At 36.5% G+C, this 24,143-nt stretch overlaps 3 protein-coding genes across 8 annotated transcripts in view; 1 reads left to right on the top strand and 2 right to left on the bottom strand.

Annotated features, from left to right (window-relative positions):
- Nucleotides 1–8,371, bottom strand: part of LOC135469614 (coiled-coil and C2 domain-containing protein 1-like) — a 29,605-nt gene extending 21,234 nt beyond the window's left edge. For all 5 annotated transcript variants that reach the window (XR_010444342.1, XM_064748117.1, XM_064748118.1 and 2 more), the window contains exons 1-12: nucleotides 8,171–8,371; nucleotides 5,884–6,031; nucleotides 4,711–4,805; nucleotides 4,212–4,421; nucleotides 3,850–3,949; nucleotides 3,411–3,554; nucleotides 2,688–2,803; nucleotides 2,205–2,292; nucleotides 1,462–1,623; nucleotides 985–1,133; nucleotides 574–646; nucleotides 131–331 (exon numbers count right to left, since the gene is read on the bottom strand). Coding sequence is in view for 4 of the 5 variants with exons in the window: in XM_064748117.1 (XP_064604187.1) it covers nucleotides 131–331; nucleotides 574–646; nucleotides 985–1,133; nucleotides 1,462–1,623; nucleotides 2,205–2,292; nucleotides 2,688–2,803; nucleotides 3,411–3,554; nucleotides 3,850–3,949; nucleotides 4,212–4,421; nucleotides 4,711–4,805; nucleotides 5,884–6,031; nucleotides 8,171–8,242 (1,558 nt within the window). In the remaining variant the exon portion in view is untranslated. The remainder of the gene's footprint in view (nucleotides 1–130; nucleotides 332–573; nucleotides 647–984; nucleotides 1,134–1,461; nucleotides 1,624–2,204; nucleotides 2,293–2,687; nucleotides 2,804–3,410; nucleotides 3,555–3,849; nucleotides 3,950–4,211; nucleotides 4,422–4,710; nucleotides 4,806–5,883; nucleotides 6,032–8,170) is intronic.
- Nucleotides 8,372–8,431: 60 nt separating this feature from the next.
- On the top strand, nucleotides 8,432–18,982 carry LOC135470457 (nuclear transcription factor Y subunit gamma-like). 2 transcript variants are annotated; one of them, XM_064749420.1, is made up of 10 exons: nucleotides 8,432–8,493; nucleotides 11,019–11,163; nucleotides 11,323–11,394; nucleotides 11,798–11,911; nucleotides 12,367–12,462; nucleotides 13,094–13,286; nucleotides 14,063–14,136; nucleotides 14,454–14,654; nucleotides 15,058–15,189; nucleotides 16,956–18,982. In XM_064749420.1, the coding sequence occupies exons 2-10, from the start codon at nucleotides 11,044–11,046 to the stop codon at nucleotides 17,067–17,069; spliced, it is 1,116 nt and encodes a 371-aa protein (XP_064605490.1). In that variant the 5' UTR covers nucleotides 8,432–8,493; nucleotides 11,019–11,043; the 3' UTR covers nucleotides 17,070–18,982. The 2 variants fall into 2 exon arrangements, with proteins under 2 accessions (XP_064605490.1, XP_064605489.1); XM_064749419.1 differs by having other exon boundaries at nucleotides 16,953–18,982.
- Nucleotides 18,983–21,121: 2,139 nt separating this feature from the next.
- The window catches only part of LOC135470867 (ubiquitin carboxyl-terminal hydrolase 14-like), a 4,680-nt gene continuing 1,658 nt past the window's right edge, over nucleotides 21,122–24,143 (bottom strand). The window contains exons 2-5 of the mRNA XM_064749914.1: nucleotides 23,562–23,640; nucleotides 23,006–23,113; nucleotides 22,319–22,393; nucleotides 21,122–22,198 (exon numbers count right to left, since the gene is read on the bottom strand). Of these exons, the coding sequence (XP_064605984.1) occupies nucleotides 22,116–22,198; nucleotides 22,319–22,393; nucleotides 23,006–23,113; nucleotides 23,562–23,640 (345 nt within the window). The 3' untranslated portion in view covers nucleotides 21,122–22,115. The remainder of the gene's footprint in view (nucleotides 22,199–22,318; nucleotides 22,394–23,005; nucleotides 23,114–23,561; nucleotides 23,641–24,143) is intronic.

The raw sequence follows: 24,143 nt of genomic DNA, 5'->3' as shown, positions 1-24,143 counted from the left end.
GTCCATGCACATGCAATTTGATAAATTAAACAATGGCACAAGTCTAAACGAATAACTGTGTGAATGCCTGATGATTTCAACCTTGCCCTCTGCAAAAAAAAAAAAAAAAAAAAGATGAAGGAAGACTTACATTCTATCCGGGCTATCTCTGCATCAGCTCTCTTTCTCTGTTGTCCAGGTGATACTGCTGGCCGAGGCTGCTTTGGAGGTGACGGGGGACCAGGCTTAGGGGCAACGCCAGGTGGAGATAACACCTGACGGGCAGAGGTTGCTCCTCCTGTGGCTCCTTGAGGCGGGCTTGGAGTAGAACCTGATGGGATTGGTGCAAAGCCTAGAGACAAATTAACAGAAAATTAAAACTGTATACCAAAGCACATAACCATGAATTACTATTAAAAAGTGTTGCAAATATGTCATCCAGGTGTCCCTACAAAGGCCAAGCATTTATTTTTTATCTGACTGTTGTTTAACACCCACAAGTATGTAAGAATATATTCAGGTGCTAAATGGCTTATCAGAATACCTGCTCAGGTGAGGGTGATGAAGAGCAATAGCAAGCCCTGCAATGCTTACCTGGAGGGGTTGGCAGCTCATCATAGTTCACAGGCTTTCCAGCTTTGTGAGCTTTTATTGCGTCTTGATATTGCTGACCAAAAATAGCACAAAATGACACATTTATATATTATTTTCAAGCATTCAAATTTAAAATTTTAATCTCAAAACTTTACAGGTAATTAGAATCAAAGCCAAAAAATTAAATTCAACTCACTACTACTAATATATGTGTCACAGAAATCTTAGAAATATCCAATTGTTGTTATCCATACATCAAATTTTTCGTTCATCTGCTGGAAACATTTTGTCTTTCTTCTTTAACTAAAATATCACAAGATTATAAATTAAACTTTCAATACAACCTCCCAAATCATGATCAAACTGGTACTTTGACAAAAGCTCTGAATTTCTAACGAATGGTAAACATACCTTGACAATCCTACCCATACGCCGTCCTTTACTTGTGTTTCCTTCGGCCTTGGCTTGTTCCTCCGCAGACTTATACTTTTCAAGTCTTTGGTTGAGGGCTTCAATCACACTGCTTGGAGCATCAGGGGCCTTAAATAGTTGTTTCTCCTCTACACAAAACAAAATGTATTGATCAATTGAATCATATATTAATTACATCAACTTTTTAAACTGACAGATCACAACATGGGTAAGGACCATGCTATAATGCATGCAAAATATTAGCTGCATTGTAAATGTAAACTGGTAATTTTTTGTTTGGGTGAGAATTAGGGTGAACTCTCTGTGCATCTGCTGTGAAATCACTCCTTACTGAAATTTTTATCTCTCTAATCTACACATTATAATGGAATATAATGATTGTTCAAAATTATGAGTCATTCACTAAAAAGCATAACAATGGTTTTCCAATACAGTCACACAAATCAAGAAACCTACCTTCAGCAGATGGCTGGGGAAGGTACTCCGGAATTGGTTCGGCTTCACCACCTGTAGCCCCTGTGGCCTGATGGGATGCCCTCTCAACTCTCACCTCTGGGGGGTTAACTGACAAAGGCTGAGGTGCAGGACGGGATGGAGGAGGTAGTCTAGGAGCAGCATCTGAGGAAATTTCAATCAGAATTAACAATGTCACTGATGAAATCAAGGCAGACCAATTTGCCCTGTCCATACATGCCAATCTTCACTGCACAATGCTGCAGACAAACATATCAGAGCTGGATGAGGCCTCCCACATTATATTTATACATTTAATTGATAGTTGCTTAACGCCTCACTCAAGATTAGAATTTTTCACTTTATACAGCGAAGATCAATTTTACACGTGGAGGTAACTGTGGTGCTCGGGGTAAAACACCAACATTTGGCAAGTTACCAATGAATTTTCTCACAGGAGATACACATACTGGAAGACAAGTGGTCTTTGGTCACCAAGCATATGGGCTGCTTATGGTCCCCAGGGCACAACAAAACAGAAACAGTAGTGAAATCCACTTTCCTGTCCTAGGCCAGGATTGAATAATGTGAGCTAGTGACTGAAAGTGTCTTAACCACTCTAGCTACAACCTCTTCCTTCCACGTTAACGCAATCATGCAAATGTCAGCAGTGTTAATATCACTTAAATCTTAGAAAAACATGACAAAAGGTAAAAATTAGAAACTGTTAATAAATGAAACCTTACTCTGTCCAACGCCTGGAGGTGGAGGAGGCATTTTTGACAGATCAATGGCTTTGCCCTCTTTTAATGCACCAATAACTGTGTCAAATTGCTGAAACACAGATACAAGTAAATTATTTTATTTGTGCTTAACTCCATGTTCAAGCATTTTCCACTTATACATGTATGTTGGCAGTCAGGAATATGGGTGAAGAAAACCAGCCCATGGAGTAAAGGGTCTGTTGCACCATGTACATGCAAGACAAATTTGCTTACATAAATCTTCAGCTGATCCAATCAGGGAAAGCTAGATGTGAATAATGTCCTTGGTTTGACATGTGACACTAAAATTAGGCAAAATGGTGAAGTGATTATTATTCTGTAGTTATGTCCTGGAATCTAAGTATTACATGTACATCCACACTCTAGAAGCACTTATCACTGTTTGTTTCTTTTCTTTGTTTTAATAAAGGGCTTGTCACCAAGAAAAAATATAAAGACATGTACCTTGGATATTTTAACATTCTCCTTCGCCCTGGCCATGTCTCCCTGTTTCTTTGCCTCAAGAGCAGCCTGCTTGTATTGGTCCCTTCTTGTACACAACATGTTGTGCATCTGTCTATCTATAATTACAAAGACATTTAATAATTACTATGATAAATATACACGGCCATGTGCTTACACATTGTTAAGTTTCAATGCCAAAAAAAAAAAAAAGAATGGCAATGTCAAAATGAAAAACTAAGCAACAGATCTCAGAACATAGGGCTTTCATTAAAGGGATAAAGAAGCAACAGAACATAGAGATTTCATTAAAGGGGTATAAAATCACCACTGATTGACCAGCATGTGAGTTAGGCAACTGAACCATATCTAGTTTAAGCTGAATTTTAGGTACCGGGTATGGCACATTTGTTCAAATATGATTGAGACAGAAGGATTAATCCAGGAAATCATTCATTCTTAATCCCTTTAATTCTTAATCCCTTTAAGAGCACTGTCAAGAGAAAGCAATCTAACTGATAACAGGTACTACATGTATAAGCCTTATGTATATATTTAGTAGGCTTTCAGGGCCATAATGTCTGAGAAACATACTAGTACGTAAAAAAAATCAGACATATCAGAATACTGCTGGAACACACTGCAATCAACCAACAGAAGAAGGGCTACTAATGAAGTAATAAACAGCACTTTGCCTAGATTTAGTCACAACTGTCTGAGTAGTACCTTTAGCTGATGATAGTGGCCCTCCAGTTACACCAGGCTGACCATCTGCACTGCGATTTTTGGGAGATGGTAAGGGACGCTTGATTGGTTGATTGTCTGGTACAGAGGATGCAGAAGCAGAACCTGACGCTGCTGGAGTCTGATCTGAAAAGCACAAAAAATTTGATCATGCATATTATATATTTAGTGTTGAAACATTAAGAACACTTAAAGCAGAATAAAACAGTTCCAATAATCTTACCATCCAATATAATGGTAAAAATTTAAGCATTTGGAGGCAACATAATAGACGTTAATTGTTAATATTTTTCTGCTGTACTCAGAATGTGCATGGGAATAACCAACAATTTTTAGAAGTGGGCGGATAATATGTGATATATATATATATATGGCAAAGCTACCTTTAGTTGATATACTGTTCTAAACTTATTTTACTCACCTGAAGCAACACTCTTTGTTTTCACAGCAACAACAGGTGGAATTTCAGACTCATCTATAGCTTTTCCTGATTTAGCTTTCTTCAACATATCTTCTAATGTCTACAAAAACATTTAAGTTAAACCACTTCACTGAACATAAATTATGGAGAATGTTACAAGCACAGCATAGATTCACAGTACAGTTTTATCCTACTACAATTCAACAGGCAAACATGTAAATATTTATACTGGGTTAAAACACCATTTATACCGTACCCATACACAGCTACATGTATACAAATTACCGAAGTAACAAAAATCAATTTCAAAATATTAAAAACTTTTTAAAAATATTAAAAAAAGTGCCAGCGTAGCTACTCACCTTTAGACCCCTGCCAAGTCGCCTCTCTTTGGAGGTGTCACTGTTGCTCTTTGCATTATCAACTGCCTCCTTGTACATGGTGATCCTATCTTGTAATCGAATAATGACATCTGTTCCTGGTTTACCATACTCTGAAGGGCTGATTCCTGCAGGAGCGGGGGCATCTATTAACTCCTCTATACCTGATGCTGACAAGTTTTCAAGCTCCGCCTTTAAACAAGTTCAATATGCACATGTTAGTGTTGACTTATAAGAAATGAAACCAAAAAAAAAGAAAAAAAAACAAAAAAACATGTGCATTTTTAAACTCTAGTATTTATGCCTCAAAACACTAAAGAATGTGAAAATAAATTGTGGCTTGATACATCAAGGTGTTTATTCTGAATATTTCATGCATATTGCAGTTGTGTTATTGATTACCACATTAACAGATACATTACATCTAATCACAGTCTCAATGGTAAGCAATGACGTAGTATAACAATAGATAAACAGTTACCAGTAAATCAGGATCTTCGGTGTCGGAGAGATCATCATCATTTATCTCCACATCAGCATTAGCCAGTTTCTCCAATTCGGAAAAATCAACCATTTCTGTGTAATAAACATTCAAACATGAACTCAGAGAATATTCCCTTGCAGTACATATATCTCAACATATTTCTACAGTGGGTGAACGTAGAGGTATAAAATTACTCATGGTAGTCTATCTGGGGCTGGTTGTCCGACAGTCTAGTAAAATTAAACATTAATAGCACCTCTTAATCCTAACTTACCTAAAACGGACGTTTAATCTAGTTTCCAAGATGTCAAATCGAACGGCTATTAACTACTATAGCTATTAGATGCGAAATCAACGATTAGCGAGTGTGTCGTATCCCACAATGCATCGGGCTGTTTACATTGCGCCCTTCATGGTTTACAACATCGAAGCTACGAAGCTAGGAAAAGTTAAACGTGACAGGGTGACAACTTTTCACAGATGCCAGAAACATTATACTGCTGACCAATTTATAATAAACCTTAACATTTTGACATCTAAATTGACAACGACTGTGACCAACACAAGAAAATCAAGTATCTGGCAGTAAATTACTGATGAGGTGAACAGCCATGGTTATGCACACTCACACAAAAGCAAGTGCATGACAAGTGGAAAAAATTCATGAAATTCATTAGTTTTTCATGCCGCCATTGTTTTTAATCTCTCTCTAAACCACCTGCGAGGTGTCTTAAATTTAATAGCCTGTTAGTGTGACGTTTAAAGCAAATTAGCGCTTACAACAATACGGTCATAATTTAATCGTTCAACAATCAGGGGAAAATCAGTAATTTGTTCTAATAGATGTTTATTAGGTCATCAAAAAACATCTGGCCCCTGACTATTATGATTAATAATAGAGCATAAAAAGTAATTTTCATCCCACTTATTGTTTGTCATTTGAGTGGCCGTCCCTGGATGTGGTGGTTAACATGCCAGAGCAGTACAATGACCAGGAGCTCTCAATAATGCTGTCGCTGTGTGTTCACGTCCAGCCAATGCCGGCTTCCACTCCAGCCATACATGGGTAGGTCTGCCACAACTTCTGGATGGTCGTAGATTTCACAAGACCATCCATTTTAATGCACAAATAAGCAAGAAAATTGAAATCAACCACTGTTCACATCTTACGAGGTTTAGGTTTGGATCTTGCTGTTCTTGGGGGTGGGTCATCTCCTTGTAGCATAGCTAGCTCTGCCTCTAAATCCTGATCATTTTCCAGGTCCCCATACATGTCATTTTCCATCTGAGACATGTCTGAGTAGCCACCCAAACCCATCTGAAACAAGGACAACACTAGACTGAATGTATATGCACAATAAAGTATAATCCCACACAAGGTTTATAAAGCATAGTTATATTTCTGAGACACTGCACAACAGAGATACTGCAGTTCAACAAACACTCAAGAAATGTCTCATAGTAGTTTAGTTACAGCCATAACACCACTCGGTGGATGTTGATTGATGCTAGGGAAGCTTTAATGTGTGTGTGATCAGCAGAGCCAGAAGTCCATTACCGTGAAGTATGCAACTTCCCTACAGCCAGTGTTCACTGCACATTACACATGTTATGTCATCTATAGAAGCTTGTGCCACCTATTGGAGAAATATGCCAACCTCTTGGGTGGAAATTGTGAACTGAATCATAGGAAATCTAATGTAAAAGGCTCCTACAAGAACTGGCCACACCTTGAAACCAAAACTCCATATTTAAAAACGACAATTTCGCTAATCATTGTTGCTATGCAGTTAAGAACCCACTGATTATTTTCAGGGATGAGACAGACACTGGGACGAAACAGAGGAAACTATACATCACACTCTAATTTTGACATTCTTAGAACTTCTGAATTAATTCTGAACATTTTTCTGATGCATTTTTTTGTATAAACAAAGTGGAATTCCTCCAAAAAAATGACAAATATGCCTGCATTTTTATATTTCCATGCAACTCCTAAACGATCACAAAGAAAGACACTGTTGTCCTTTTAAGAAAAACTCTCTGTTGTAGTTTTGATGAAAGTTGATTTCTATTTGTGTTTGGAACATTTTTTCCCACCATGCATCAGCCGTTTCTCAAACGTTTGCTTCGCAACAGAGACCAAAAAAAAAATACATGGCTGCGCAGATACATTACATAATGTGTTAGGGATCAAAGTGTAAACTGCCATGGAGATTTGCTATAGGAAAGTTGCATGTTTCTAGGTAAAGTACTTCTGGCAGTACATACATTCTCAGCAGTGCCATAAATCTGACATTTAATTGTGGATTCTTTGCGTCGCTCTAATGAGAATTACCCCAGTCTGCAACAACTAAAGTACTAAATAACCTATGCGGACATGATAAAAATATGGCTGAAATGAACATTCCTGACAGGGCAAAAATTTATAACTTTTGATGATATGTACAATACAGTACATCATGTAACTCTAGTTCCAGAATGTAACTCAAACTGACCAACACAAAGTGTTGTGAGAGTTACGGGGAATAAGTGCTTCCAATGTGTTGGATCGATGGTAAGCCACATTTACCGCATCTTCACATGGGCATTAAATCTTCCCTAGCATAAATCGATGTCAACCAAGTGGTCCTTGCACTCAACTAGCCTGTTCTGAATCTTGCCGAACCAAAAACAATCCATGACGAGCACAAATTCACAAAATAAATACATTTTCAGACACTACACCCGCTGTGGCTGCCATCTCGTTCTGACAGTCGTACATACATGTCACGAGATTGATGTGATCGTTGAAAATAATACGGTATTTACAGAGAGATACCTATGGCATATAGTAACACTAGGACACTAGGCAAGTCAAGTGGGCCATTTGGCTGGTTCCCTACCCCCTGTCATCAGATGGCGCTAATTGCTTCAGCTTCTTTAGTTCTTGCAAGTGATCAAAATGGTGACAGACAGCTTATGGCCAGAGTGGGTGTAGTGTATGAAAATGTATTTATTTTGTGAATTTGTGCTGTTGTCATGGATGGTTTTTGTTTCGGCAAGACTCAGAACAGTTGAGTTGATTGTGGCGATAACTCGGTTGCCATCGATTTACACTAGGGAAGATTTAATGCACACAAGAAGATGCAGTAAATGTGACTTACCGTCTATTCGACACATTAAAAGCAGTTATTCTCCGTAACTCCAAACACTGCGTGTTGGTCGATTTCTGAGTTACATTCCGCAACTACATGTAAGCCAAGATGTATACATACAAATGAATACACATGTTCAGACATCACCATAAACAATTCCCTCCAATTTAAACACAATAATTCCGTGATTTATTGAGAGAGTATGCTGAAATAAAAGGGACTAAAATAGTTAAGGAGGAAACGTGCTGTTGTTGTTGTGCGTAACACAAACAGTTGTCATGTGGATCAGCATCATCATGTCAAAATAACTTCCAACATACCTGCTCCATCAGAGCCGCCCCTTTTCTCCTCGGTGGGTTAGGACTAGGGCTCTTTTGTTTCTTCCCAAACATGACCAGTGTCTTCTCTGTTAACGTGCTACACTGAAATAAAATTTTTTAATCAAAACACAAGCTGTCAAACAAATCATCAGTCAAGATAAATACTGCCTGCTGTGTAATTTCGGCACTTCCGTCCATCAAATATGTTTCTCGTGTTTTCCCATTTCCCGCGAGAAGTTACGCGATTGCAAATGTGGGTCAAATGAAGTGAAAAGCGAAACGTCGCCATTTTCACAGTTTTAAGGAAGATATTTGACAGCAGTGTAAGTATGCCTTTGATCTCGTTTCGAGCCTACTGAAGATAGTCAGGACAGGTATCTGTCTTGTTTCAGCATTTATAGTGCCGACTTCTAACCGGTGTGTTAGTCCAGGCACCTTGCTGGAAGGTTTCTTTGTTGTCATTGGTGGGAGTAACTGATTGGCGGTCATTCCCACCACTATTATTGGTTCCAAGTTTTTCCCCTCACACATTCTCAACGTTGATTAGTTCTCTGGCTTTACGTTTGTTACTATCCGTCTCTCAATGAAATTTGTTTCATTACTCGATTTACTACAGTCCATGTTCTTTTTCTGATGTAGTAAAATTGCCATATGTTTGGGAAAAAGCAAGAAGTGTGTGTTGTCTATGTACATAAACAACCCTCATGGTCATACGAACTTTTTGCCAGGGCTACGTCTTCACTTGCAGACCACACTGGCCATAAGCCTCAGGGAATAAAAAGCATGTTTCTTAATGACTTTTTATATTTTGTATGCTCTCTATATGTCCTATCTACAAAACGTACCCTTTTTTGCATGTTAAATGTGAAATGGGAATTTAAGATCCCCTATGCAAGCTGCCACCAGCCAGTTCCTTAACACTTACAGAACTTCCTGCTTGTATAAATTATTAAAATGGTGACCTACATATTAATACATTTACAAACTTTACAGGATGTAATATTTACATTATTATGTGGTCACCAAATACATTTAAAAAATAGTGTTTGATACAAACCATGAAGATGAATACACAATTTTTGTGCTATTTAATTACACCAAAGGCATTGTTGATAGCTTGCATTTGTGCTTGATTGCATATTTAAAGAACTTGAATGTAGCAGCCAGACACTGTTGTAATGTATGAATATACAGGCATATGGTCCCAGAAATATAACATTGCAGTATGCAAAACCAGTAATATATTTACCATGTAAATTAATATCATATATTTATCAGTTATAAGAAATGTCCGTTGAGATAAGGCAAAGGCACATATTATCTGAAAGAGGAGTGGAAGATTTATCAGACAACTACTCATGTGAAGATTATACAGAAACATATAGAGTACAGGTGAATCTAGAGTACTGTAGACATACATATACATGTAGAATGGATTTCTTTCATTGGTCAATGTGACAAACAACAAAAGCCGTGACATTTCTGTATGTGGCATTTCATCCACTACGGTTTGGGCATGTAGGCAAATTACACTGCCCACTCTCCACTCCTTATGCAGCTCTTCATATTGTCCCCCATGAACATGTCTACTAATTTTCATGAAAACTTCAGGAAGAGTTGTTACATATATTGTGACACTCAATTTTTTTTTTTTAAATTATGTACTGTAGTGATAGCATATGTTTTGTTAACAAGTAATCTGTAGAATGAAAATATGTGGGTCAGTGAAATACATTTTGGAAACTTTAAAATGCTTTCATATATTATATGCCCTTTTACTCCAATATGCTGTGCACAACCATATTACAGTAAACACATCATATAGGTCATCACAGATGTAGCTGGAGGGAATTTCACTTTAGTCTAATGATAGAATCCAATCTCAGCAATACTAGCTGGTTCAAATCCCTGACTAGTAAGCTGTGTAACACTTGGTGCTGGGAGCAGTGTTGACGGGGTTGGCACATGTAGGTTTGGTGGATTCTATGTGTGTATGACTCCCGTTTCATTAGTAGTCATGAGGACATGACTAGGAAAATAGGGGTGAATGTAAGAAATTAAATTTTTTGCTTATTATACATAAGCGCTATCTACCTGTGTGCTGAAGGTAAGTTCCTTTCAGTCTAGTGGTGGAAGTACATCTGCCATGTCTCATGAAAATCTGTTTAGATCCATATAGGAGTTGCGTTGACAGGATCAAATTTCATTAAGTCAAAATCCTATCTTTAAATGGTGACAGCGTAAAAAATTTCACGGAATTGAAAAAATACATCATGCCATTCTACTGCTTTACGCTTGCAAAGTTTCATGAAAATTTTGTGAAACTGTAACAGCCCATGAAAATTTAACTCTCTGGCCGTTCATGGAATTGTATCCCTTTTCCATACATGTATTAGTACGTTTGGTATTTCAAAACATCGAAACTTAACTATGCAAATTATCTCAAAATTTTCACACGAAATGATCGTTTACAGCTTTTTAGACTTCAAAAAAGTCAAATTGAACAAGATCAGCTACAATCTTGTAAGTTTGAAAATATACATACATGTGTCAATGTATAAGACATGAATAAATCTTTCATCAGCATAATGTTCAAGCAGTGCTTCACTGATTTCCATCATTATGTTAACAAAAGATATAGGTGGTCAAATTTTATCCACAAAGGACAGTGTGTGCACCTGGGATCATTATAACTACAGATTATCAGAATGGTCATTCATATCTTAATGTTTTTTGTTTGTATATTTGTTATTTCACTCAGATGTATATATATATATATATATATATATATATATATATATATATATATATATATATAATAATGTTTTACATTTATTTTTTTTTTAAGTTGGGATTACTATTGAGAGTTCAGGATGGCTGGCCAGGATCCCACCTTCCAAGGAACAGCCACACCTGGTGCAATCACAGAATCATCTATGTTGCTCAATGAATTTTGGCCAAAGGTTTCAGGAGAAATAAATTTAATGAACAATGTAAGTGTTTACTGTTTACTAATCTAAGCTAATGTAAATATGCAAAATCTTTTGAAACTGTCCAAATCTTGCTGTTTTACTCACTGTAATGTCCTTGATGTCGACAGTAATTTTACAAAACTTTCTATTTATTCACTTTTTTTCTGGCTTTGTCCACAGTCAACTTTTAAGACACACGAACTTCCACTAGCCAGAATTAAGAAAATCATGAAACTGGATGAAGATGTCAAGGTAAGAAATATCATTGAAACACTGAGGAGACTTACATTTATGTAGATGTGCATTATCCATAGTACTTAAGTATGTCTGTTATGAGCCTTATTTCCTAAGATAATGAAACTTATCAGTTTGCAACTTATTCTTGCGTCTGCTTTAGCTCTCACAACTATAACAGCTGATTTATGCACAACTTGCTCCTGTCTGTGATCTTGGCTGTAAACCCAAATCAAATTCGTGATATGTTGAAGGTCAGGTGTATCTCTGCCAATAAAGCTTCATTGATTATTGAAATACTTACCATGGAAAAAAAAAGTGAAAAGTTATCCTGTTCTTCTCTTTTTGACCATGAGGCCTGTATGTGATTTCTCTATTAGTGGACATGCACTCATAAGATATTCATTTCATTTCCTTTCAGATGATAAGTGCTGAAGCACCTGTTTTATTTGCTAAAGCTGCAGAAATCTTCATTAGTGAATTATCTTTAAGGGCATGGGTGCACACAGAAGACAACAAAAGACGAACACTTCAGGTATGTCACATCTGCATTGTCAGTATTTGTCTTCACTTGCAACATGGGAAAAGTGGGCATTCTATAACAAACTTTAATATATACGCACATGTAACGTGCCATCTGCATATTGTTATAAGTGAAACAGCATGAATCATACTGACAAATTTTTTGTTTTTGTGTTTTTGTTTTTTGTTTTTATTTTCAAATTTGGGAGTTGTTAAATATTGGTTGGGCTGGCGGATATCATTCCCAGAAGTTTGTTTTAAACGAGCTGATTTTTTAATGAATTAAAAAATTCTTAAACAAAAATCAATCACTCAGGCTGTGTTCCAACATACAGGAAAACAATATTTTTGGAAAAAAACTTTCACATATTCCAGTTAATTTGTACATAATAGTCCAAGTTAGTTAGTAGTGAGGTAGTCTGGGATTTGGCATATTGAAGCATAAATATTTATGTTACATATTTGCAGAGGAATGACATTGCCATGGCAATTTCAAAATTTGACCAGTTCGATTTCCTGATTGATATTGTTCCGAGGGAGGAACTCAAACCAGCTAAGAGACAGGTAAGAATGAAGGAGCTCACTTTAGAAATTGGCATGAAAACAAGCAAATATAGAAATTTTGTCACATCGAACCTTTGACCCTTCACTTATCAGGACTTAGGATGAAGGTCCAAAACGAGTCAATATAAAAAATATCCAACCTCCAGTGAAAGTTATGAGACCAAGTCTGTATGAGCATGTAGCACCTCAATTTACATGCCAGGACAAAAAAAAATCATGCTGAGGGCTTCCAGAGCATAGGTGGCATCTGGACACTTGCCTGTTTTGCCTGGGACTGTCTTCCCACACCTTTTCACTGAGCTTCCTGTACCACTGTGAAGAGTCACGATGGATAAAGGCACACACGTTTGCTTGCAAAACTTGTTATATCTTCTGAAACACATTGTCACTGTCAATTTTTCTCTTTCACACTATAATTTTGACTGCTATGTAATAGGTATTTCTGCAGACCTTTTTTTGCTCTGATGCTAGAATTTAAATAGCTGACTGGAAATGTTTGTATTTGTTGAAGGTATTCTCATCGCATGGATACGTACTTATGATATTGTACTGATATCAGTCCCATTCATCCAGATTTGGTCTGCAGATCAGTGCTATTTGATGCAGTCTCATATTGTATTTGTGATTTCAGGAAGATAATGTGCGAACAACGTCAATGATGGCGGATCAGGTTCAGTATTATTTCCAGCTGGCTCAGCAAGCCACTGGTAACCTGCAGCAGCAGGCAGCCCAGACTACAGCGCAGACAGGAGCCGTGCAGGCAAGTCCTGTACAAGCCACACAGGCTACCACCCAAGCCATTGCCAATCAACTCCAAGTTCCAGGTAAGGCCTGCTGTGTACTGTAGTATAATTCTATTAGATAAGGACCTTAAGATATTACTTTTTGTGCTGAAACTTTTCATTTTTCCCATATGATATCATTGTATCTCCATAAAAACCTCCAAAATCCTTTCGAAGATTTCGAAGAAAACTCTCAAAGGTAAAATGAGTGCTGCAATTCTTCAACCTTTTTGCATGTTTGCAAGGTGTTTATTCAAGCATGCAGCCATTATTCTGCATTGACTGATAAAATTATACTTATGCGACCAATGTGGTTCTTTATCTAAAATCAAATTAAAAATGTACATAAATTGCATAGAAAGTTGCTCTTTCATGTACGAAAAGGTTGAGGAATTAGGGTTAGTTGATTTTGGATGAAATTTAATGTCAAATAAGTTGGAGATGACCAGGAATGTGACATTTTACCTGTGTACCAAGGTCTTAAATTGGTGCTGTATTCTTATACATGTATTCACACTGTGTTTCTTCAGCAGATTACTACAGATTCAAAAATATTTTTTAAACAATAGAAAAAAAACTTTTATCTGGCTTTTCAGACTATTACTTGTGCTTGTTTTGAATGAATAACAAGTACATGTATTCAGAGCACAGAAGATTTTCAATTTAACAAATTCTGTTTATTGTATAAAATGCTTCTTACAACAACTTCATCCTTGAGCACACAATTTCTTTTCGCTCTATTTTTGTGCTATTTCTTATCCTGGAGTCCAAGTGTATTTTATTTCAAACAACATTTTTTATTTAATTGTTGTTTTCAGCTGGACAGCAGATTATACAGCAACCATTTCAGATCCAGCTTGGACAGCCAGGACAGACACAGCCTGTTCCTGCAGTAAGTTAGCAAAAGAAAGAAATCTGGTGACCAGAATTTATTTTCTTTGTGAAAATTGCCAGATAAAGTTTTCTCTCTTAACTGGTATGCAATGAAGAGCAATCCTAGTGATGTGTTACAGTTACAGTTTTGTCATATGCAAAAATCCTACGTTGATTGTGTTCTTGCTCAAGTGTATGAAAGTTATATGTGGCCTGGGTATATTTCTTGATGTGCTTAAAGACAAAAATTATGTAATATTTGTGAAAAAATTTGAAATCTCGGCTGAAGATCAAAAAGCCATGTACATGTGTTTACATACTGTATTTTTACTCCAGAATGCAGGTCAACCCCAAACCCAAGTTATTCAAGTCCAGGCACCAGCACAACAGCAGCAACAGCAGCAACAGCAGCAGCAACAACAACAACAGCCACAAATTCAATTACATCAAACACAGCCAGCACAGCAGCTGCAACAGCAGACAACACAAGTGTTCCAACAAGTCATTACTCCATCGGGTGAAGTACAGAATGTTCCAGTAAGACTTTTTTCTTCAATCACTCCTTTGTCCTGACATATGGATTTGTTTAGGCAGTGTTACTGGCACTGTGTCTTTGATGTTACTAAAGAGGTTCAAAAAGACCACACATCTATTAAATATTACACTATGCTTGAATTTTTTTTTCACCTAGTTATTTTATTCACAACTATTATACCTAGTGTGGTTAATAACATAATAGCAAACATTGTGGGCAGGCAATGCAACAAACAGTTATAATAAAAATACTGAATATAGTCAAATATTGCTTGATTGGTTATGCATGAACAAATAACAGATTATACTGTAGCTGCTATTTAAGTTCATCCCATTTTGCTGTTCACCATATTTGTATTTGGAAGCAAGAGACATGTTTTTTCACATGTTTACTTTGTCTTTGCAGATCCAATTGACTCCGGCACAGTTCCAGGCCATTCAGTTACAGCTCCAGGGGAAGCAATCCAGTCAGCCTATTGTCATTCAGACACCTCAGTCACAACCCACTGATGTGCAGTTTACAGCAGCAGCCGCACAGGTATGTTAAACAGTAAGCTCAAAGATGGACTTTCTCATAACTGAGAGGTTAGGAATGAAAGTTGTGCATACTATGTATTTCTGGAGTTGTTATAAATGCCACTCTTGTACATTTACATTTCAACAATTAATGCATTTAATAAGGTACTGGCAAATTGTGATGGAGTTTGGCTCCCAGGTCATAAATCTTTTAGAAGTGCCTACTGACTGTGATGTTGCTGTGTTGACTCTACAGTAGGAAATCCACTCTCATTATCCCACAAAAAATATTTATAGGGCGATGAAGCTCTTAGTTAATGACAAGATTGCACGGACCTTTAACATCAAAAGTGTACATGGTACAAATCCCAACACCAAAATTTAGATATGTGTTTCAAATGCCACCAAATGCCAAAGAGTTTCAGAAGTAAGACTTTAGCAGCTTGCCCATAGCATGCTTGATATTACAAATTCAAGGCAAAGAAAACACTAATGTGAAGTATATGTCAGATGCAAGACCATTAAACATTCTCCACAAAAATATCTGGATTTATTGTTTTAGAATTTTTTCAGCCCAGTAAAATGAATTTGAAACTTTAGATTCTATACCATCTATACACTATCTTACTGAAACTTGGCGGGACAATGGGCTTGCTTTGAAGACCTCATCGAAAAATATGATTTTAAATAATTAGGTATATTTATATTTTTATTCAAATTATCAGGTTTTGAACTTTTATTCTTAGACAGTACTATTCAGTTTTGTTGGCCAGGGTAAGATTTTATGGGTCAGCTACAGTGCAGCAAAGAAAGTGTTGACATCCTGCATGACATTGTTTAAACTTATATTGTGGAATATTGTTTAACTCGATGAGGTCTTCAAAGCAAGCCCATTGTCCCGCCAAGTTTCACTAAGATAGTGTATAGATGGTATAGAATCTAAAGTTTCAAATTCATTTTACTGGGCTGAAAAAATTCTAAAACAATAAATCCAGCTATTTTTGTACATATTTTAGTCTTTAAGCATGCTGGTGATACTAAACATGTTAGTGCCTGAGACTTTAAAAGAGGTAGTTGCAGCTTCCTCTCTTAGTGCTCAGCATTAAGAAGATAGTGTATCGAATGATCGATCCATTTAAGTACAGTAGGTCTGGCTTGCCTTTGGCGAGTTGCCTCAGTAAGCAGCACCAGATAAAAGAGCGGTGCAAATCCGCCCTGCATCCACAGAGGCACATTGCATCACACACCCCAAGGACTCCTTGTCGTCATATGTTAAACCCTGAGCACTCACTCCCTCATTCACTGTGCACACAAATGTGCAAACTCTGTACATACCATGAAGACACTACCTGCTCGACATGAATTTAAATATCCTGTCAACAATTATTCTAAATACATGTACATATAGTTATAGATCCATGGATGCATTTACTGAATACACCTTGAAATCAAATATTTCAAACAAAAAATTTGGATGATGTTACTGATACCTTCTAGGTCACTTCAGACCCTGTAGAATCTGATGTTGTAAAACCATTTCCTCAGTTGGAAAAATTCTAAAAAAAAAATACATTGGACTGTTTTCCTAGACAGTTTTTAATGGCCTTTCGTCTTAGGTCTACTTGATTTTAGTGTTTTCTTTGCCTCTGAATTTTGGGGGTTATCCACGCACTGATCATTGTTTAATTATTTTATAGATGGGTGAAATGCTGTAACTTATATTATAATATACAAAATTTCATCATCTTCTAAACTTGCATCATCACATTGTTCTTTTTCCCTCAGCAGCCCATGTTCCAAATCCAGCAGCTGCCCAGTGGTCAGCAGGTTTACATACAGCACACGGCTCAGGGAGGGGGAGACGGTACAGACCAACAGACAGATGGACAGGACACCACATAGCCCTGACAAAAACAGAATACTTCAGAGGAGGAAATCTCTTTGTGTGTCAGAGACCAGTAAGCACACCAGACTGGGGCCTTGTTTGTCAGACGTAACAATATGGATACTGCAGGAAACAGAGGAACAGTGCTTGTATTCTGTGCTGCAGTTTGCCTGAATTAACTGTATTGGTGCTGTTGGTGTAAGAAATGGCGAGAAATATTCCATGACAGATCTGCACAGTACTGCCAAGCCATTATTTGCCTCAGACTAGCTGCATGTGTTTGGAGATAAAACTGGCTGCAAGGGTATGATGTTACATGTACGAGTGATTTCATACGAAGGACACCTAACCATGAGTCATGGTTGTCCCTTGCGGGGAGTATCAGTATGTACATGCTATCATTTAAGACGAAGGACATGTGAATGATCATCACACTGTAAGGTAACTGGTGTTAATGCCATGGGTGTAAAGTGTTCACCTTATCAGATATGAATATTGAACTTCATAATTATTGGTTCTGCTACAGAATGGGATTATTGTCATTCCAGTGGTAGAGAATATGAAGTCTTGTGTAGTTTTACTGAATTGTTAAAATGAGATATGAAATTTTAAATTTAACTTATATATTAATATGTAGGCTCAGACATTCAGAGGTAATGTTACAATACACACATAATTTGTCAAGACTATTTTTACATGTAGAATACTACTTTGTGTTTTATTATCAGATATGTGGCGTTAACTTTGCTTTTGAAGCTAAAAACTGAACTATTTAAGGACGGCCCATATTTTTATGACAAGCATGGACGTACACCACTGGTGAGCCTAAAATGTTGGAATTCATAAATTTGACAGATTTAAATTTTCTCATTTTACAGATTTAATATCTTAAAAAAACTTTTCAGTTTTTGTTTATATTTCTTAGAAATATGATTGTATAAATTAGTAATACATTTACTTGTGCATGTATTCAATACATACCGATTCTCTGGAGGTGTTTTTCATGATATACATGTACATGTGACTCTCGCTGGGATGCATTTCAAAATTTGCTTTCGAACTTGTCAGTTTCCATGGATTTAACCAATTAATCTCCAGTAAAATTTGTCCGCATAAAATTTCCTTCATCAGGTTTCTCATTGTTATTTATAAACTGTTTATCTAATTAAAGATATTGAATATTCTTAGCTGTGGCTTTTTATGTAGAATAACCACTACTTTTATCTGTTTTGGCACCATGATTTTGGGAGACATTGTTGCAGACAAATTTCAGAAAAGATGCTTTCTAAGACATGTTTTCAAGTTTCAAAAATAGATTCTGCCACCAGAAGCAATACAGTTGATGCAGAAGTTGCAGGTATACATGTAGATGATGCAGTTTGAATACTTTCAGAACAATAGTAGACAAAGTATTATAACAGATGAACCAAAGTAACTATCAGCAAAGTACACTAGTGCACATGGGCCACTTTCTCAAAACTGCATACAGTATTTCCCATAAAATTTTTGCAAACGATGTTAAAGGTCAAGGTGATTTGATGTATGAAGAAAGTTATGGAAAAAGTAATTTAAGAAGTTATGGGCTCTGCTTGGTTTCCTCCACTAATAAAAAGTGAAATATTTTGGAGCATGCAAAACACTATATTGGTATAAATTAATACTTAAAATTTATGTCCACTCTAAATATTACAGAATTTCTCCAAAGTCTGTTTTTTCATAAGGAGTAAATTTGATTTTTTTGCTTGTATATTAATAAGATGCTGTGTTAAATTGTTGTTAATGGCTGTCTCGTGAACAATTCAAAGAAGAGAACTGCATTAGCAGTGAGGTCAGAATTCAAGTTGGCATTTTGGGAGTTATTCCTGGCAACTTCGGTTCATTTCATGTCAAATATCATTTAATAAAGGGTGGCATATGATCCACAAATTCAACCTGATGCCGTTTTTGCTTTTCTTGATTTACATAAACATAGGTTTTAAAATTATGGCAGTGATTTAGTAGGTGCTTTCATTCCATTTCAATCCACTTTAATGTCAGAGGAGACACGAGGTCAATCCCACTTTCACGGCAAGAAGTGGTTCTGTGTGGTCTTGCATGAAGTTTGCTGTTCACCATTTACATTTCACCAAGTCAGACAAGTCACAGATGGGAGGGTTTGCCAGAAACTAGACCAATGCTAGTGGTTTATTCATATTTGCTCCACCTATAAAACAGCCCATTTCAATAAAATATGGCTTTGAAATGTCAACAATTCTGATAAATAAACATTGTTTGCTTTGATTCAAGTAACTTGTAATAATGCCAAAGCTGTCAAATTTGTCAGAAACTGCCACTGGAGTCATATGACTGAGTCTATAAAGCAGCCATTCGAATTTAACCTTGTACCAGAATGTGTGCTTCAGTTTAAGAAAACGGTAAAGGTAGTTCCTACTAGCAAACCCACTAAAAGCTGTACCAGAACCAACAAGAGCTGCAACTAGATTGAAATGTGTTTTCTCAAGACTCTGAACCAGTGGAATACCATAATTTGGCATATTAGCACTTCATGAAACAGACCATTGATCTAGGCTTAATTTTGCTCAGCAGATGTTATCTGCTTAATTAAAAAATCTGTAGCCTATAAGACTTGACACTGATATTTTTTCTTTACAATTTAAGTCAGGAAATTTTCATGACTGAAGACAAAAATCTCAAGACAGGACAATTTGATTGCATGAAGTATATTAAACATAAATGCCAAGAAGTCAAGCACAAATGAACACACAGAGATAGGAATACAATGTAGTACAAAAAAAAAGACGCTTGATGAGGACAGCTTGTAGAATTTGGTTATCAGAGGTCAAACAATGTGAAATTTAGAAACATCTATATTTAAAAATATTTTTATAAATTAAATGAATCGGCAATTTTTTCTTAGCATTATAGTACAAACTGAACTGGCACAGTCATTCAACTATTTTGTACAAATGGGAATTTTTGCTCCAACACGCCTTTGGGGCGGTCACTGGCTATATTTAAGTTCTATAATAAGAATACCAACATATTTGAGAGAAGATTACGCCTTAAAGTTGTACATCAAGCAAACAGTATGTAACAACAATGGAGAGGCAAATTGGACATCTGTTTATATAACATCATGTAACTTTGCCATTAATCCCATGACTACCCATGAACTCTGAAAAGACCTGCAATTTGGCCAAAATATGGCTCCTCTCTTCACATGAAAACCACCAAATAAGCTGGGAGTCATTTCACAAAGCGCACAATCCACTATGGCAACACCTACAGTATTGATCTCCATGGTAGTTATGTGCTCGTAATGCTATGAAAGTATGCTTTGCAAAACGGGCTCCGGGCAATAATCAGATTACAATCAGTCTCCATTCTACAAATTTAGGTTAAAATCCCTTTTTGGTAACACGTAACATTCCGTTCACTGTTCAAAGCACATTGCTGCAGCTACTGAACATCAATTTTCACATGACAAACACTAGTCATCCTGGTACTTGAGTTAGCTCCATTCAAAAGTGCCCTTTTATACAAGGAACAGTTGAGGAATTGTAGCAGAAAATTTATTAATAACATATTGTGTTTTTTGTCTGTTCTTTTAGCAAACATCATATAATGTAGTCGGCTTATAATGGATTGAAATCTAAAGATTTATACATGTATATTTATTTATCTGGCAATTTAAGAATACTTATCTCTTATTACAGTCACAAGGTACCAAAAAAGTTTACAGGACACGATCCTTTAATCAGGGTTGCAGCTTGAACACTATGTTGTGTTGCTTAGTTGCCCACTATTGTGTATAAACCATGTAAATAGCCCACATATACAGTCTGGGTGCAATGTGACACACCTTTAGCACATTTTGTTTTTGGTCATGTCAGCATTGTTCTCTATTGAAACTGTTCAAAGATCTGTTTCCATGAATTTCGCTTTCCCTTCTTACTGTTCCCTAACATTTTTTTTTTTTCTCCCAGAAAAAACATCAACCAATTAAACAACCAAAATTAGTGATATTCAATTTAAAACTTCTTCAAACTAATACTTATGTTATTTTCGTTTTTTTTTTTTTTTCAGTCTTTACTGGTTAGTTTTCTGTTTGGCACAGTATCCAATGAACAAGGCCTCTTAAAATGACTTATCTTCGAAAACTATCAACAAAACTTCAACACCACCTGATCAGCCCAAGGAATTCAGCCAGCTTGTTGAAATATACATCAAATATTGCTCTGACAACCCAATAGGTATTCACATCAACTTTTGTGAGCTTTCACTTCAAAACTGGTTACAACAATCAAACAAATCAAAACTGGTTACAAAGCACATGCTCTGAAAGTATATAGTGCGTAAAACATCAGACACTGGCATTTGCTTCTTTGGAGGCAGAATACAATGTACAGTATTTTAATCAACCTACAATTTCATGGAATATCAAATATCTCCCTACATTATGAATTGTACTAGAGAAGCTGACCTTTCATTAACTTCATAATGAAGCTGAGGGATTGGATGGTGAAAGATTCCATGAAATTATAGGTGACTTACTGTAAGTGTTTGAATGTACATTTTATACACAGAAAATTGGCTCCATCACATTTTGCAATACAAGCATTGATGGTAAACCCATAAAGTTTGTACAGCATCATTCGTCTTGATTGGTCTACAATAGCAGACACTGCTGACAATCAAACTTTACAATGTTATAAATTTCTATAAACAAGGCAGCAAAACATTACAGATAGAGAATCTATCAACATAGAGAAGATTTGGTACGCTTTGTTACACCAGTGCATTTCAATAGTAACAGATGTTGACTGTAGTTCATTTCCATTTAGATATAAATAACCAAATGTACTATTTGCAATTTCTGTATTTAAGATACAAGCTGATCTATTAAAAATGGAATAACCACACTGACAGCAGTGACCACAAATCCTCTGGATACATCGCCAACACTGAACCTTCACTGTTGCAAAATTTGTAATCACACTGCTTAATTTTTTTCTCAGATGTTGGGGAAAAAACAGGGGGTCTTCTGTCTGTTTTTCTTGTATTTATGACTCCATGCTTTCAACGCCATCTGGTAAGTACAGTATCCTTGGGGAATACAGCAGAACATATGCACAGTGCCAATCACCTACAACAAATATAACACAGTAGTTATAAATAATACCCAGGATGTCTGCGCACAAAGACATCTGTCTACAAATAAATATCTATATTCCTAATCAACTAATGGTGAACAGTGCAACATTACCTCCACCACACAGTTTCAAGATATCTTCAGATGTCACTGGATGAACCTTGTCATCATCAAACATCAGCCACTCATCTGCAAAAGAAAAAAATGTGGGGCATTAAAACAATTCCAATCCAAAATCACAAGCGCACTAACACACTGAAGTTGCACCAAAGTACCCTAATTCTTCAACATTTTTATTGACATCTGCAACCAATGTTCTGAAACATTCTGAGTGAACTATAGGGTGTAGAGAAAGAATTTTCACAGTTTTATTCAGCTAAAATAAATCGTGTTTAGCATCAATTTCATGAAATTTACATGTATAAATTCCACTGAAAAAAGTGCTTTAAAGGTAAAACAGATTACAGTAAACTAAATTAAGTTTCATTATCATTGTGATTATTACAACAGAAATTTACGGTTTGAAAATCAATGTTATGGCGACTTTATTGTTAAGCAATGTTGAGAGAACACTGTCTCAAAAGACTAGCACAAGAAAGTATCAGTGGCTTACATTTTACAGAAAATGTTGCTTAGTTACTGCTTCAAGAATTTAGGATGCAAATCTAGGCTGGGAAAAAGTAGAATTCTATGGGATAAAAAATGTTCTCCATTAGGGTTTTCATGGGTACGAATGGGAACTAATAATAGATAGAACACTGGCACATTATTGAATACTTTTGTACAGATATCATCACTTGCCTCCCTTTCTCCTGACCCAGCCGACATAATGACCACTTGAGCTGGACCTTCCCTTGTGAGTCAATACAGCAGACAGTTCATAGAAGCCACTATTGTTAGACCCAATATCTACAGGAAGTAAACAATTAGCAATACTTATGCTATAATTATAAGTACATTTACATGTATATACAATACAATACAATGAAATAGACTGAAGGCAGTATGGTAATATGGAATTACATGTATCATTTTATGGTCAGTCCCTTAGAAAGAGGTCTCTTTGTGACATCCTGTTGCAGATTCATGAAAAAGTGTAGTAAATTGTAAATCCTTAAACATGTCCTAATAAGAAAAATTGATTTTACTGCACCTAATATTTTTAAAATTTATTTTTTAAAGCAGCACACAAATGTGCCTGTCTGATTTCTATCAATTATCACAGTTCAACTACTACTTGTGATTTATGGAAAAGCCAGCACAACATACACATATATTGTCAAGCTAATTTTAACAACATTTGAAGTTAATCATTAAAACTGGTATGTAGAAACGAAGAAAACAATACATATCATACCATCTTCAAACCAGTATGGTAACTTTTTTGCATTTTCAGTATTTTGCACTGCTGGCTGTTTTGTGCCTTCTGCCTTCACCTAATAAAAATAATCAAATAATAAAAAATTTTTTGAAAAAAGTGGAACTTCATGAGATATTCTTGCAGTAATGTCTTTTAATGCTTGGATATATGCAGTATTAAACTCTGACTGACAACCATTTGCAATGACTGAATGATTTGCCCTTTCACACACAAAATGTGATATCCTGTGTACATCTTCTGCTTACTTGGGCGTCCTGTAGATCCAACTTGATGGCTGTAAGCTACATGTACATACTAACAATTAAGAGTCATTGTTGTAATTCCATTCCCTCAACTTGTTAGGGGGGGCCTCCGTGGCTCAGTCGGTTAAAGCGCTAGCGCAGCGTAATGACCCAGGAGTCTCTCACCAATGCGGTCGTTGTGAGTTCAAGTCCAGCTCATGCTGGCTTCCTCTCCGGCCGTACGTGGGAAGGTCTGCCAGCAACCTGCGGATGGTCGTGGGTTTCCCCCGGGCTCTCCCCGGTTTCCACCCACCATAATGCTGGCCGCCGTCGTATA

Source organism: Liolophura sinensis, chromosome 7, assembly GCF_032854445.1.
Source record: "Liolophura sinensis isolate JHLJ2023 chromosome 7, CUHK_Ljap_v2, whole genome shotgun sequence".
Taxonomy (NCBI): domain Eukaryota; kingdom Metazoa; phylum Mollusca; class Polyplacophora; order Chitonida; family Chitonidae; genus Liolophura; species Liolophura sinensis.
The sequence above is the reverse complement of the archived record's forward strand: the minus strand, read 5'-3'. Positions and strand labels throughout refer to the sequence as shown.